The sequence below is a fragment of the Gossypium hirsutum genome, chromosome D02 (genome assembly GCF_007990345.1).
Source record: "Gossypium hirsutum isolate 1008001.06 chromosome D02, Gossypium_hirsutum_v2.1, whole genome shotgun sequence".
Taxonomy (NCBI): Eukaryota; Viridiplantae; Streptophyta; class Magnoliopsida; order Malvales; family Malvaceae; genus Gossypium; species Gossypium hirsutum.
In genome coordinates, this window is record NC_053438.1 from 24,668,695 (window position 1) to 24,686,419 (window position 17,725).

Consider the following 17,725-nt stretch of genomic DNA (forward strand, 5'->3'; position numbering starts at 1 on the left):
CTATTACTTACTTCATGTTATTTTATTTATGTACCTTTTCTTTGGAATTAAGTTTGTTTTATATATTATTTCGAGTTCGATAATTATTATGTGTGTTTGGGGTTTGTACGCACATATTGTTTAGTACTCTGCCCATGTTCATACATTTGCTTTTCAGTTCTGAACATTACATCATAGTTAAAATTTCCGATTTATTTGCCAAAAGTTGATTATTTCATTTCTTTTCATTTCGAATAAATCGAATTTATATCATTGTTAATATTGCATTAAACCTTCGCTTTGATCCAATTTCGTAAAAAATGGAAAATGAAGTTTGCAATATGTCGTCTTTGGAACAATGAGAAATCGTGCTCTAACTTACGGGGTTTCAATTTCCTCATCTCATTGAAGCAAGACATTCGACCCAATCTTTTGAAAATAATAAATTTCAATAAAGATTTTTAAAAAGGGGAATCACTTTTCAATCTTTTTTCGTCATTCGACTTTAAGATATTAAATAAATAACCGAATATCCTTTTTAAACTTTAATGCATGAGACAAGTTTAGTTTCGAGGGTTAAAATCTCGTATCCTAACTTACTGGATGTGACATCTTATTACTTCAGGATAAGGAGGTCTGAACATCAAATTCGATTTATTTAGGTTTTTAAAGAGGATCGCATTTTAAAATCTTTTCAAATTTTCGACATTAGGACATTAATTAATCAATTAGGTACCAGTTTTTGGGCGTTACGAGGGTGGTAATCATTCCTCGTGCGTAACCAACTCCCGAGCCCATTTTCTCAAATTTTGTAGACCAAAATCATTATTTTAATAAATCAAAATGTTTTATTAAAATGATTAATCTCAAGGTGACCCGATCACACCTCGAAAAAAGATCGGTGGCGACTCTATTTTCGTTTTAAAAGTCGACCCCGTTTTTCAAAATAAAAATGGATTGGACAAATACCATCTTTATGTCAAATATTTAGGTGGCTAGGCTAGAGTAGAAAACTTAAGGTAGATGATTTTTATGTTTTTTTTCTTATTGTTAGAATAGGGTGTTCTTTTGTTTTTTAATTTAGATTTTTATTTTCATGGTGCGAATCCTTCTTATCTTTTTGCTGAACTTTACACTGGAGATTGCTTGAACCTATATGCTTTATCCGATTTATATATGAGCATTTATTTCCTTATTCTTATTTTTATATATTGTTTATCAAGTGTTTGATAAAATGTGTGTTTGAGAATTTGAATGGGTCATGTGCTAATATTATTCTTATTCCTCTCATTAATTATTTGATTGCTCGATTAAGTTGTTGACTATACCCGATTAGTTTTTTTTTTTATTCGATTATACCAAATTGTCCAATATACTAAAATTGACGCTTCTAGGAGAACACTTAGGCAAATGAGACCAAATAGGGAGTTTTCCGTGTAATATTTTGGTATAGTTTTGCCGAGTGGAGAGATTGAAAGGAGAACCGCTTGCCTTAGTGAAACCGAGAGGAGTGCTTGGGTGGTAACTTTTAATTAGGTGGAGGCCGAAAGGGTGATCCGAGGTAAGAGTGATAATTATTTATTTTAGCTCGATTAATTAAAAAAATTTGCCAAGATTGGGGGTGAATTGGCTTTTAAAAAAAACTTGGTGGAAGCAAGGAAACAATATTAAACAATGAACACAAAGATTTAGAGTGGTTCGACTCCAATTGCCTGCTCCATTACCTTACCTTTCCACAACCAAGGATTTCCCCAAATTCACTAATTTGTTCAACCTTTGAGAACAAGGTTTAACCTTACGACTCTCTTAAGATTTCTACTCCAAATCTTAAGATAAACCCTCTCAAAGAATTACAAAGAAGCAAACTAAGAAATAATCCTAACAAGATCAGAATATTTACAAATTAAGCACAAATCGGCAAGAATACATTTGAGCAAAGAAAGACAATAAGAGCTCACAAGTGTGTATAAGAGAATTTTGGAAGTATTGAGTACAAAGGTGGTTTGATTGATGATTTTTGCTTGAAAATATTTTCTTGTTCTTGTAGGAACTTTAGAAACTGGTATTTATACCCCTAATTGATTTCCAACCGTTGAGGTTGTTGTGGTAATTAATAGAGCTGTTGGGGATGTGAAAACCAGAGCATCTAATACACCTGCAACAGTGAGTATCTATACCAGATAAAAAAGTATCGATAATTTTTGTAATAAATGCTAAATTCAGTGACCGTTGGATTTTAACTATCGGTACCAAAATAATTTTTATTGATACTTTATGAAAAGGTATCGATACCGTATCAATTTTTTGTAAGTCTTGTGAAAAATAAAATGTCATTTTGGTATCAATTTTCCAAGGGGTATCGATATTTTCAAAATTATCGATACTTGGCCAAAAAAGTATCAATACTTTTTGGCATGGAGCAATTCTGACTTGTTTGAAAAGTATTTTGACTTGATAAAATGATAAAAGACTTTCTTACTTAGTTAAAATCATTTTAACTTGATTTTAAAACTGTTATAAAATTTTTCTAAGAATTCAAAATTTTATATCTTAGATTTCAAATTGAAAAATCATTTTGTCAATTTTGTTCAATTTTAACTTTTATTCAAAAATATTTCAATTTGTTATATCAAAATCTTTTATCAAAAACGCTTGGTTTAACAATTTCAATAAAAATAATTGCAATAACTTAATTAACAATTAGCAAGTTAATCGACTTTTAATTTTAGAGCTTGCATCTTTTTAGCAAAAAGTAGAAAGTTAGTTTTATGTTGATTAGTTGTTACTTTAGTAGTAGTTTATTTTGATATTATATTTGGATGCAGCAATATTAGACTAGTAATTATTTTGTAATAGTTAACTTAATAATAATATTTATCAATTAACAATCTCTTGAGTTTGATCTTCGAAATACTTTTATATTACAACTCGACATTGTATGCTTGCAATTAAAAATTGTTTTTATATTGTTTTGTAAAATTGTTTATATTTTGCGCACGCACCATGTGGTCAATAACTTTTCAAGATGATAAAAAATCACAAAACTTCTAGTAAGCAAAAGGGCCAATTATACATGCAAGTAGCCACAAATTGCAAATTAGAGCATTGGGGTTTATTATTTATGTTTCTTCCAACAAGTAAAACAAAATAGGGAGAAAAGGAATGAACCACTATGGTGGCATAATGTAAAACTAAAGTAATTATCCATTCAACTTTGTCCTGCAAAAGGATTACAAATTAATAAAAGAAAAACATAATTCAATAGTCAAAGTCTCGAGAAAAAGAAGAAAAATGAAGAATAGAGATGAAGGAATCATGGTTTAAAAGAGAGAGAGGTAACGAAGGCAACGAGCGGAACTTAAGTTAGAGTTGATGGTTGGATCATGGTACATATTTTCATTCCTTAGCTTTTCCTTGTATATTTCTCTTGTCCTCATTCTTCCAATCTACAAAACCCTCTTCTTTTCCACTCCCATAATTTGATTTCTTTTCCAAATGAACACAAAATTCAAGAACCCCACAACGTAACAACACTCTTTCAATCTTTTTTTTTTTTTTTGCATCTTAAAACAAGATTTAGGCCAAACCTATTTATGTAGAGTAGTGTTTTTTTGGGTTCCTTGGGCTAGTTACTTTATCATCAAATCGGGTTAAAATTTAAAAAAAAGAAGAAATTATCCTACTTGATTCTATTACTACTACTTCCTTGAAGAATAAACTAGAGAAAGTAAGGAAGAAGGGAATAGTAAACTAGATTCAAATTTTGGAGGCAACATTGTTAGAGAGTCACTACGAACTTTGAAAATAATAGCCTCTATAGCCCATAAAATGGATATAGAAAATACTTTAGTTTTTTTTTTTTAAAAAAAGAAGGGAAATGGCTATATGGTTTTAAGGCAAATTAGAATAACATAAATTGATTAATGTCAATCTTCCATTTCAACTCAAAAGTGGGTTAGTTTAGTGCAATTTGTAGGGAAAAAAGGTTTAAATATGTGCATTTCCTTGTATTATTTAAACTTTTTTAATTTAGTCTTGTTACTTTTATTTTCGAAAATTTAATCTTTTTACTTGTCTAATTTAAAAACTAAAGTCTAATAATATTGTTGGTATATTTTCGCAAAATTTGAATATATGACATTTTAATATTCTAAGTTTTGATTTAGAAAATAAAATTCAATCAACAACACATTCAAATTTAACATAACCCAATAATAGAACTATTAATTGAACATTAATTTTATATCAAATAAGTAAAGAGACTAAATTCCTACAATTAAAAGGAAAAAATTAGACTCAAAAGTTTAAAGAGTATAGGAACTAGGAGTATGATTGGATAGAAAAATATATTAGGAAAGCATAATTGAAAAAAAGAGAGGTGAAAATGTGATCTAATAAATTACTCGTCTAAATGACGATTATGTTTGCTTGCTGAAAAAGTCCATTTATGGTTTGAAATAGTCACCAAGACAATGGTACAAGAGGTTTGATTCCTTTATGAATTCTCATAATTTCAAAAGAAATAGTTTTGACAGTTGTGTTTACTTTAAGAAACACAGTGATGGTTTTTTTGTGTATCTACTCATTTGTGTTGATGACGTGTTGATAGTAGCAAAAGATACAGGAGAGATAAGAAATGTCAAAGCCCAACTAAGTGAAGAATTTGAGATAAAAGATTTGGGACCAGCAAAGAAGATACTTGGTATGGAGATTTTCAAAGATGGAAAAACAAGTAAATTGTACCTAAGTCAAAAGGGGTACATTGAGAAAGTTCTTTGTAGGTTCAATATGCATAGTGCTAAGCCTGTTAGTACTCCTTTAGTAGCCCATTTCAGACTTTCATCGGTTTTGTCTCCACAATCAGACGATGAGATTAAGTACATGTCACATGTTCCATACTCTAGTGCAGTGGGATCTCTCATGTATGCTATGGTTTGTTCACGTCTAGATTTATCATATGCAGTTAGTGCAGTTAGCAAATACATAGCGAATCCCGGTAAAGAACATTAAAAAGAAATTCAGTAGATTTTAAGATACTTACGAGGTATTACTGATGTTTGCTTACAGTTTGAAAGAACTAGAGATAGAGTCATTGAGTACGTTGATTCTGATTTTACTGGAGACCTTGATAGAAGAAGATCTCTCACAGGTTATATCTTTACAATCGGAGGTTGTGCAATCAGTTGAAAAGTCACTTTGTAAACTATAGTCTCTTTGTCTACCACTGAAGCTGAGCACATGGCAATTACTGAGGCTTGTAAAAAAGGTATTTGGTTGAAGGGACTCTTTAGTGAACTCAATGAAGACCTTAAATTAGTACAGTATTTTGTGACAGTCAGAGCGTCATCTTCCTTACAAAAGATCAAATGTTTCATGAGATAACAAAACACATTGATGTTCGGTATCATTTTGTTCGTGATATTATTGCTCGTGGTGATATTGTTGTGAGCAAAATTAGTACTCATGAAAATCCTACAGATATGATGACTATGTCACTTCCTATAACCAAGTTTGAGCATTGCTTAGACTTAGTTGGTGTTCATTATTGAAGTTAAACTCTTAAGGGGTTTTATAGAAGAGGTGAAAAACTTATTCATTGAGAATTCGTGTCAAAGTGGAGATTGTTAGAGTTGTGTGACCCAAATTCTAAGAGATTACTTGTAAGTCAAGTTAAACAAAATATATCTTCTTTCAAGAAGATTTAATATTTATGAGTATAATATATTTAGCATTTATTAGCATAATATATTTGACTTTGATTTGAATTAAGTTTTTTCAACCTATAAATAGATGTAGTTGAAACTTCTCTTGTTATAATTTGAGTTTGATATAGTGAATTTTCTTCTCTTCTGCCCGTGGTTTTTTCCCGAAAGAGTTTCCACGTAAAAATCTCTGTGTTCTTTATTTTTATTTATATTTTCTTTGCGATATATTATTATTATTGGCGTTTTATTTTTACAATAGAAAAATGGCATGCGTACCTTGTGGGAAGGAGGTTCCATATTCGAACAGACCATCAAAGTCTGAAGTTTTTGACTGAACAACAAGCTATTACACCATTTCAGCAAAAATGGGTAGCGAAGATGCTCGATTACGACTTTGTGGTCAACTACAAGAAAGGGGCTCACAACATTGTGGTCGATGCTTTGTCTCGAAGGCCATAATCAGATGAAGGCTAGCTACAGCAAATTACAGTAAGCACCCATAGGTCGGATTTGTGGGTTCGATTTGTTGATTTTTGGAAAATTGATTCCATGTGAGGCAGCTATGTGAGAAAGTGCTACAGCAACCACAAGCACATTCCAAGTATGGATGGGATGGCAAGATCTTGAGTAGAAAAGGAAAGGTGGTGGTGGGCGACCTTGGTTCTTTGAGGAAAGATTTGCTCAGTCATTTCCATGAAGGGGCATTAGGGGGTCATTCCGGTATTCATTCTACGAGGCATCGCATTGGAGGGCTGTTTTATTGGAAGGGACTCTCCAATGATATTTGGAAATGGGTCAAGAAATGTGTTACGTGTCAACAACGTAAAGGAGATAATGTTGCCCATCCCAGATTATTGGAACCACTCCCCATATTTGATCGTGCATAGTCAGCAATTACCATGGATTTCATCGAAGGATTGCCGACTTCGAAGGGGTACAACACGATCTTGGTGGTTGTAGACCGTTTGACTAAATACGATCACTTAATTCCCCTATCTCACCCATTCACGACTTTAAAAGTAGCTCAAGCCTATTTATCTCAAGTCTACAAGCTTCATGGTGCTCCCGAGACCATAGTTTCTGACAGAGATAAAATATTTATCAGTAAATTTTGGCAACTTTTCAGCAAGTTGGGTACACGACTTCACCTTTCAACGGCCTACCACCCGGAGGCTGATAGCTAATCGGAAGTGTTCAACTATTGTTTGGAGAGATACTTGAGGTGCATGAGCAGCGAACGACCTAGCGACTGGTCACTCTGACTTCCATTAGTGGAGTGGTGGTACAACACTTCTCACCATTCGACTATTGACACAACTCCATATGACCCCTGAATCATTTACCGTAAGTAGCTAGATATTCTCTTGTGAAAGTGGTAGATCGTAGTCTGCAGCAATGTGAAGCAGCTCGACAGCTTCTGAAATTCTATTTGAAATGGACTCAAGATCGGACGAAGTAAGTTGCAGATAAAAGGCGAAGTGAAAGGGCTTTTGAGGTGGGGGATCTCATATACCAGAAGATCCAGCCTTATCGCTAGCATACTTTCAGGCGAACTTTGAACCAAAAATTATCCCCTCGATTCTATGGACCATATCCGGGGGAAGCCAAGATTGGAAAGGTAGCCTATCGGTTGAAGTTGCCTGCTGGAGCACAAATTCACCACACGTTCCACGTCTCGTTGCTCAAGAAACATATCGGTAAGTCTCCTAGCTAGCTGGACATACCTCAAATGGATCTTGATGCGACTCTACCAAAAGGAACCAGTCCGAGTTATTGACCAGAGGATTGTTAAGAGGGGTTCACGAGTTGTGACACAGATATTAATCTAATGGACAAAAACATTTCCTGAAGATTCAACTTGGGAGGACCTATCAGATGTGCAACAGCGTTTTCCAACTTTCAATCCTTGAGGACAAGGATCTTATTTTGATAGGGGGTAGTTGATACGGAACGTTTTATTCCACAACTATTTTAGGTTATGAGTTTTGTTATTTCTGGCTTATTTTTAATTCTGTTATTTGTGTTGCTTAAACGATGTGTTTCATCTAGTTGTTTTAACGAAATGATGCATAAATGAGTTGGCATAATAGCCCGCTAAATACAGGTTGTACAACTATTTGGGTTGTTTTTTGTCTTTCTTATATGCAACCAATATTCAGAAATTGGTTTCTTCTTTCTCTCTCAATTCTTCCTCTCTAATCTCCTTTCTCTTCCGTTTCTACTTGAAAAATTACACCTTAACATCTTATTTTGATTTATTAATTCTGAATGTTTTGGACAACTTGCTCGTTAAGAAACCCTAAAGCTGATTTCTTTCTTCATTTTTTTAATTCATCGTTTCTTATTATATATGCTGCCTTTGAGTAATCTGTTAATATTTGAATTTTTGAAGGAACTTTCCAAATAGTCGCGAGGTCTATCTCCTTTTTTTTTCTTTCTTTTTTTTTTTTTAAATTTGATTCCACTCTTTTCAACTTCAATCTTGATTTGGGGTTCTACATCATATCCCTAAGGCAATCTGATTGGCTTTAAAGTTGTAAAAGTATCGTACAGATTTATATATGTATTAGGAGTTAAATTATATTTTATCTCTTCTCTTTAGTCCATGTATCTTATATCAAAGACTAAATTGGTCTTTTCTGTTAAAAATTTCATCCATTTGTATTGTTGAAAACTGGCGTAAATAAAAAAAATAATCTGTTAGAGTTGAGTGATTTAAATTTTGTTAAAATAAAATACAGTGATAAAATAAAATAAATATAAAATTCATATAGAACTGTACTTCTTTTATTTTACATTGATTAGAATAAGGTTTTTCAACCTTACTACACTTCATTTATTTGACATTAATTAGAATAATGTTTACCAACCTATAAATAGATATAGTTTAAATTTCTCTTGTATCATTCGAATTCGACGTTAGTGAATTTTCTTCTCCTCTGCCCGTGATTTTTCCCCGAACAGGTTTCCACGTAAAATCTATGTGTTCTTATTTTTCTTTCTTTTGCTTTGCGATCGTTCTATATTATCATTGTTGACGTTCAAATTTTACATAACCAAACAATGATACATGGTCTGTCACGTATACCTCTTATGCTAACGTACAAGGACCAATATTTAACAATAAAAGTGAATGAATTTTTTAATAGAATGATCAATTTACTATTTGATCTAACGTACAATGACTGATTTGCTAATTTTTTAGTAAAAATACCAAAATAAAATCAAATTTTTAATACAAAAGTCTTTACGATACTTTTACAACTTTAGAGCGTATACTCTCTTACATTTACAATGACTAAAATACTATTTTTTTTCGAGGATTTATAAATTCTAGTGAAGTCAAGAGAAATTTGTTTCCAAAACTTAACTAGTATCCTCAAATGTTGCAACGAGGCGGGATAGGCTGAAACATCATACTTAGATATATAACAGACAATTCATTCCCTCTTATATTGCTTGGCATCTTTTTCAATACAACACAGATGAAATTGTTTTCATAATAACATCAATCTCTAAGTTTTCATAAATTTTCATTTTAAATACCAAAAAATAAAGTCTATGATGTAGGCACGGTTGTTACATACTTTTATCATTTTAGTCATTTGCTTATAATTTATTATTACATACACTCATTTTGGTCATTCAATTTTAGCAAGTTTTTATTTTGGTCACTTATTTTATTTTTTTAATATTGTTTACTTTTTTTTCAATAAAGGAAAAAACTTGAGTTTTTATATAAAAAAAATCTGGGTTAGGAAAAAGTATTTTTCCTTTTTAATTTCCTTTAATTTTTTTTCCTTTTAGAATTAATTTCAATTTTTCTTAGTAAAAGGAACACAAAACTTGGTTTTTATTGGAAAATTTTAGTTTTTAAATAAAAACTAATTTATCTTTTTCATTTATCTTTTCTTTTCTTTTTTTAGAATAAATTTTATTTTTTTCAATAAAGTAGTGTTTAAAAAGTCACCTAATAACTGAATTTGGGTGCAATTACTTGTAATTACACAAAAGTAACATATTTGGGTAACCAATATAATTGGTGGGGTCCATTGAATTGGGTGTAATTGAAGCACTCCAATTGCATTTTTCAATTATTAGGTGGGAGAGCAAGAATTAGAGTAATTACATAAGTAATTATACTTAATATTTGGGATGGTTATGACAAAAAACATTTAAGTTGTATTATAAATCTTAAAAAAATATATTATAAAAAATATTTTATGTGTATTTTATATTATAAAAAATTTGTGTGTATTTAAATCCTAAAAAAATTCTAAAGTTCTAAAAAAATATATTGAAAAAAAAAATCAATGTGTTATAATATATTTATTTGTAAAAAAATTATAGCCAAAAAGTATAGACATAACTCATTTACATATGTGTTTTATAAACTCTAAATTATAACCTATTGGTCGAGTGTTCACCTTCCAAAGAATGATCTGGGTTCAAATAATTTTTGTACCAAAAATTTTTGTACAAAAAGTTTTTTTTGTACCATATCGTGGGGTACAATACCTTTTGAGATAATGGAGATAGACATAAGCTTTAGAGATGCTTGCAAACTCTTTAATTTGAGACATTCAAAACTTTGAAATATGATTGAAAAAATATTTGTTGTTCTAAAAAAGATTTCTCATATTAACATCACCTCAATATAGCATAATAAAAGTTTAATTGCGCATACGAGCATATTGCATACTAAATGGAATTAATATGATCCATACTTTGAAAAGTACATGAGAGAATATCTTGATAATCTTAATAATACATATTTAGATTTAGATGATGAATAATTCTATCAATGACTAAGAGATGATAATAAGAAGTATATGTTAAATGTTAGAGAGGGAATAACCCAACAAATATGAAATGTCAGAGCAATTAGATTTTGCTTATTATTTTATAAGTAATCGTATTATTGATTACTTTCTTAACCTAACATATTACATATGATTATTTGATTTTAATTTTTGTTACTTGTTTAGAATTTTTTTATCGTACTGATAATTTTTTATAGTAATTAATATATTTTCTAAATATATATATTATACAACCGTGTAATTGCTATTTGTACTGTCAAATATAACAACGGGAATTATGATATAATTACACTCCATTGGCCAAACATATTTAGGGAATTATAATTCTTTGAATTACAAGAGTATAATTATTAGTCTAATAATTACACTTTTATCCAATTACATTATATTGTCCAATTTACAAGAAATTACTAGGTTTTTATAATAAAAAAAACTTGAATTTTTACGAGAAAAATCATTTTATTTTTTAAATTTGCTTTATTTCTTCTTTTTAGAATTTCTTTTAGTTATTTTTTTTCAATAAAAGGAAAAACCCTGTAGTTTTACAAGGAATTACTAAGTTTTTACCGGAAAAAAAAGAGTTTTTACATTGAATTGCATTATGGGTGAAGGTTTCATCTCAAGAGCTAAATAATTCAGTTCCCTATACTGGGCGACTAAGACTAAAATGAGCTTACGTCATATTAATAGCTGATGACTAAAATAATAAAAATATGTAACGAAAATTACTAAAATGATTATCCGTAACAATGCTCATATTGCAAACATTTTATTTTCGGTACCCAAAATGAAAATTTATAAAAGTTGTGTAATCAACTGTGCAACTTACCTTAACCTCAACTCTAGAGCGGCCACTCTAATCAACTGTGAAAATACCCAAACAGATCTTGTATTGTGGCTGAATCCAACCATAAGCATGATCTTGTGGAGAAAACGAAGTAATGCAGGATCCTCAACCCAAGATTGCTTTGGATACTGGTTTCTTGGTTTTGGGTTTGGCAACTGGAGGTTTATAGGTGCGAATGGATGATTAATGTTTGCCTTATCAATGTTAAGCGAGGAAATGGGTTGTAGATGTTGGTGATAAAGGTCGTAATTCTACCAGGATAGGGGTTACGGAGGTCACAGACAAGGGAAGGGTTAATAATGTTTTTATAAGGGCTGCTCAGAAGATCATCAAGCACTTTCCAGCCCTGCTCAAATCTAGCTTAGAAGCCTGGCCCATCTTGATTTCTTTCTTCACCAAAATCCCTCTGCAATCCTGTTGTAACACCACTTGCCATCGCCGAGGACAATTGTTAGCTCTAATACTAGTGATGCTGGTCATAGATTAACAATCAAACAACACTACAACAGCAGGAAGAACAGAGATAGAAGAGGAAGCATGACAGAAAGGGGAAAGAAAATAGTCTTAATATAATCCATAGAGAAGTTTGTTTAATTCTTCATTCCAGTATGTTCCCATTCTCTGCTTCACAGGTCATATAGGCATAACAAAACAAAAGATAACTCAGCAAATTTGTTTCTGCTACAACCATAATTCACCATTACTTAAAGACCTGAAGAAAACTAGTGGGCTGGTATGGCTTAATGTTTCAGATTGCAGCATTCGGCCATTCACAAGTGAAGCTAATCTATTTCAGCAAACCACAAACCAACGGGCCACAGCTGTAGACAGCCTTAAGTTCACTACCTATATAGCCTGCTAGCATTTTCCAGTTCAGTAATTTAGGCAGATATAAACTCTTCGATCTTGCATTGTGCATAAAAAGCCTTACTAAGAAAAACATGACATTCAACAAAGAAACCAAGACATCAAAATCAAGATCAACTAAGACTCATATATAATCCTTAAACAACATTCTGATCGCAACATTACAGATCACAAGGTCATTCCAGTTGGAGCTCAGGTCTATGGTTTGGACCAAAATATTATGCCTACTTTAGCACTTAATTTATATTTCATCAATGAACTCAAGAAGATCATCAACTTCTTGCCTCAGTGCTGTAAGTTTCTGTTGCTGCAAAGCCACCCGGTTCTCAATATCACGGGCCCCCAACTTCTTCTCATAGCCGTCCACCACCGTAGAGTGCTTCACCATTACTTTTTCCTGTAATTCTCTCTCCTTAGCCACCAGCTCCTCCACCTACACAGATAAAAAAATTATCACTTATACGAATATTCCATATAGAGCAAAATAAAATCATAAATGCTATTGGCATCCAGAGCAAACAGAATATTTCTGTCATGCATAGTCATGTTACAACAAGAATACTGTTGCATGCTAAGGTTTAAAATTTACCAAAACAAGATGTTGCAACAAATAAACAATTGACAAACATGAAAGGCAACAAATCCATATCTAATTGATCCAGAAAAGTTGAGCAACACCACCAAACAGTAAAAGACAGGTGAACCTTGGGTAATACTTGAGCAGCTGATGGAGAAGATTGCAAGAAGGTCAGCAAGGGTTTCAATTCTTTGGACAGCTCTTTTAACAAACCATCAGCTGCTTTTCGAGCAGCTTTACAAGCTTGAATGTTCCCAGTCCTAGAAAGATCACGTAGTGATGCTTCCAGGTTATCATGTGTTGTCAAGCATCTACTTATGATATTCTGAACCTGCTGAATCACTGCCTGAACCTGAAATTACAGAGAAAATTCACAAAACAATTCACTTGTACATGGTGATTTGGGTGAGCAAAGTAGATTGCATAGTAACATCCTACTAACCTCTTCCCACTGCTGTTTAGCCAAATAAGAAGCAGAAGACTTGGAGATTGATATGTCTGCATGCATATAAACAATGCAAGCAACAAAAAAGAAGAAAAACCCTGAAATTAACATCAGTGGCTCCCTGAGCATCGATAGTTGACTGAAATGGTAATAGACCTGAAAGGTAAACAAACAGCAAACCATTAACCCTGTAAATATAGGATTATGAAAACCTGATGTCCAATATTCTGTGTTTGGAGGTAGCAGAACGGTGGCATTACACTAGTATGCTAGAAGCAGTGTGCATATTCAGACTGAAAATTGAGAAAGAAGAATACCTGAAAAAATTGATTGTGCTCAGGCACAACATTAGTTTTTTTTAGCACAACTACTGGTCTACCATCAATATCCAAGTGGGAGATCTTGGTCTGCATACAACCATAAACACATTAGATATAAAAAACCAAAGCCTTCAGACTCAAAGTTCAACACAAATATGACCCTATGTTATACAACATAAGTTCCAATAGAAGAGAAATAATAAGCCTGCTAATACCTCTTGCCACTGCTCCACAGGAAATGGAGCTGCTACAGATATGTCAGTAGAACCCTCAGGCAAAACAACCTGCAACCGAAGTACCAGATCAATAAGAGGATGCTAAGAAAACAACACTCTTATCATTCACCAGACTGCAATTATACCACACAAGTACATATCTTAATCCTAAGCTCATAATAAGACAGCAGCATTAGTGCCCATTTTATTACTTGGTGACATGTTTTAATCATGACAAATAAGTAGTGTAACTATGTCTATTTAGTAAGAGTTGAAATATGTACTTATACAAGTTTTAGGCAAGCTCGGGAAGGAAGTGATACAAACCTTCACAATGAGTGCATCAATAACCAACTCAACCATTGGGCTACTAAAAGTGATATTAAGAAAGCGCTTCCCGTCTGACTCAAACAAAAAGTCCAGAAGCGGCAAGCCATATCCAATGGTAAACGCAGTTCTCCAGCCACCAAACATCGGGTACCTAGGTTCAATCAATAGTTCCGTCTACAAAGACAAATGGTACTTCAATAAGAATAAACTACCAAATGATAGATGCTCTTAAATCCTACTCAGCAATATAACCTTTTTGGAGTCACCCCTCAGATGAGATGTTGATATATTGCCAATTTCATCCCTGTAATAAACAGAATGTGCCCTTGGTGGCAAGTTTGCAACAAGATACCTAAAGGCCGATGCACCACGAACGTTGGGTCTGGCCTGGAAATCAAGCCTGTAGTGTCAAAGTAATAATTCAGAAACAAACTTCCAACCCGGCACGGTGCTCACCATAATCCATAAAAAGGTAAAGATATGAAGTAACCTGGAAAATTCACCCTTGCTCTGGGCACCACCATGTATGAGCTTGTAATGCTCAGTGACTTGCACATTACCCCAATGGGAAATTTCTATCTCTCTCACCAATTCATGAGCAACAGCAAAGGGTAAATTGCTTTCAAAATGAACTGCTATGGGTGAGTACGAGAATGAAGGAATATTCTCATAAGGACCATATTTGATTTCTGAACCATGAATCTTTGTGTTCTCCAGTTTTGTATAGGATTCAATTCTAGAATCAGGCAATTTAACACTTAGAGACTGAACCTTCACAGCATAAGGAGATAGATAGTGTGCACTATCCTGGTATAGTACAAGCTGAATATCAGCCTGAGTGATTTGCTCAGGAATAGGTCGCAAGGCATGGGTAAATACGGCCAAGACATCAAAAGTGAAGCTATCACCCTCAGCTAATCCCTTAGGCAAAGATACTGAATAGAATGTCAAAGCAGCAGGCATGTCTTTTGGGTTGGCAGCCTCAACAGGGAGAACAACAACAGGGTTTTTTCCTTTCCCTTTCCCTTCATGTGGAGTAGCAATCAAATATGCCATATTTTTGGCTTGTTGCTCAGGAAAAGCCAGCAAAACCTTGGACTCCTTTTCGGAACCTGCATTCTCCACCTAAAGGACAATATAACAGCACATTAAAGAATAAAGCCGAAAAGAGATAATAGAGTTGAAAGCATTAGCAATTTGAGAATGAAAAGAAAAGTGAGTGTTACTGAAGCACCTTCATAGTTGAAGAAATCCGAACAATATGTGATGTCAAATATATCTGCAACACATAGGGACGCTTTTAACATAAAAACTTTACAGATACAACTATTGTAGCAGTTCAGATCAACCCAAGAGATGATGTTTCAGATGGATAAAATCTTCAGAAGCAGCCGTGAACCAATCAGAGAAATGAACTCGCAAGGAATACTATCAATAATATTAAACCCTAGAAAGCTGGGAAATTTGAATAGAGAAGGATAAAAACTTACGCGTCGATCGACTTTGGAAAGGACCAGATCGGAAAGTGCGGGTGATGCCAAAATTGCGATTGTAAGCATAAGGAAACAAAACCCGAAACTCTCCATTGTCGGGAAACTGAATCTCTACTGCACTTGACCCCTAGTTGACTCCTTTTGTTTCTGGTTCCTGTAGTGAACGGAGGGCTCTTTTGGTAATCTATTGTTACCTTGTAGGCTAAATTACATTGCTATTCCCTCAATTACTAGTTTCCTTTTTTTTCAAATGAGAAATAATAAAATAGTCATTATATATTTTTTATCACCCATCAATTAAAGATTAATGGAAAAATAACGTATCTGCTTTTAAAACTGACATAGTAATAATTTTAATTTTTAGACATTTATACGTTATGTTAATTTAGAATTTATTTTAAAAAATATAATCATCAATATTTACATATTATGTAATTTAATATTTTTGCATTTTTGTGACTTTCTCACTTGAAAAACTAAAAAAATATTAACTAAATTTGATCAAAAGTATACTAAAAATAGAAATACAAAAAAACCTAATATCATCATTTTTACTTTTTCTCATTCTTTAATTTTGATACTCTAATTCTCTATCGTTAGATTGAATACTAGTAGTTGAGATGACTCAATCATAGTCAGTTCCCTCTTCACAAATTTCATAAAATCCGTACTTGATTCATTTGAAGTCAATTCAACTGAGTTGCTCTTGTTATTGTCATCATTAGCTTTAATGTCTCCAACGAACATAGAGAGTCTTGCTACTCGTTCAATTAACCCACTATATAAAAGAAAATAAAAGTGCTTTTGAATCATCAACTTCCAAAAGTTGAAGTTGCAATAAACTTAATTGAGTCTAGTGAGTGGATAAATTGAAAGGTTTACATAACCATGAGTAAACTTGCATTATCGATAGCCAAAACTGACATCAAGCGATGAATTTCACTAGTAAATATGAGCATTTAGAGTGTTCTCACTTCATCCCTTTGTGGCATTGCCCCTACATTTAACTCAATGGAAAAATGAAGAACAACAACAAGAAACAAAGTTACCTAAAATTTGTAAACTAGCCAATTCAATTCATTGAAAATAAAAAGTACCCATTTCATTAATTCAACCTAATTTGAAGTCTAACAACTTAAAGAAAAAAAAACCTTCGATTTGCTTCATCAATGGCAACCAACTCAAACAAACAAAAAAAGTGAATTAATTGTCATCGAGAGATATCAAGTTCTCAACCATTTAAAGTATAACGAAATCAATGTATTTGAGAATTATCTAATTTAATAAGAATTTAAAAAATATATTTTAATTTTCTCATCATGTATTGAATTATATTTTCATGTAAAACAGGATAAATTTAGGTAATGTGTAAACATTAAGACCTATTTTTTAAAGAATTAAGATTAAATTGATAGAATATAGAAACATTTAGGGTTGAACTTGTTACCATGCCAATTTTAAAAGATGTCATGTCATATTTCCATTAGCCATCTAACAACTAGTGACTAAAAAAGGAAAAATCAAATAGTTGAGTGATCATTTTATAATTTTTCATAGTTGAATGGTAAAAAAATTACTAATAGTTAATGATTACTAGTGTAGTTTACCCAACTTTGTATAGCGGGATTGAAAATTGGACATTTAATGAGCTGAGTTTGAACCATGAAGGTAGGCTTGCATGCCTAGATTGGGTTAATCCAAAAATTTCTTTTTCTTTAAAAATATGCTTTTAAGTCCCTATATTCTTCTTATATTTAAAAATTAGTTTATTTACTTTTATTTTTAGGAATTTAGTCCATTTGTTAGATTTCAAATTTTTAGGTCCAATTGTTAATATTATTAAAATTCTTCTATTAAATTTGTTGGCATGACATTTTGAAATAAAAAAACACTCACTTGGCAGATTGATCAACAACGATCATGGTTCTTATTTAAGTGTTTATTTGTGTTTTTAAATTCAAAGTAGTAATTTATGTTTTTCTATAGTTTTTTTTAACATTTTGATATTTAATAAGGTTACGTGGTCATGCAAGTTGATTTGGGAGCTAAAGATGTAACTTCGGGCTGGAACTGCTGCCAATGTCATGACAATGAAGTATGGAAATTATGACATAAAAAATAAAT

At 32.3% G+C, this 17,725-nt stretch overlaps 1 protein-coding gene across 1 annotated transcript; it reads right to left on the minus strand.

The window, feature by feature from the left end:
• Positions 1 to 12,328: 12,328 nt before the first annotated feature.
• LOC107910300 (dolichyl-diphosphooligosaccharide--protein glycosyltransferase subunit 1A) lies at positions 12,329 to 15,843 on the minus strand. The gene is made up of 10 exons (XM_016838110.2): positions 15,599 to 15,843; positions 15,343 to 15,387; positions 14,599 to 15,233; positions 14,361 to 14,508; positions 14,106 to 14,282; positions 13,779 to 13,847; positions 13,561 to 13,650; positions 13,241 to 13,399; positions 12,926 to 13,150; positions 12,329 to 12,654 (listed from the first exon to the last, which is right to left on the minus strand). The coding sequence occupies exons 1-10, from the start codon at positions 15,692 to 15,694 to the stop codon at positions 12,463 to 12,465; spliced, it is 1,836 nt and encodes a 611-aa protein (XP_016693599.1). The 5' UTR covers positions 15,695 to 15,843; the 3' UTR covers positions 12,329 to 12,462.
• Between the last annotated feature and the right edge of the window lie 1,882 nt (positions 15,844 to 17,725).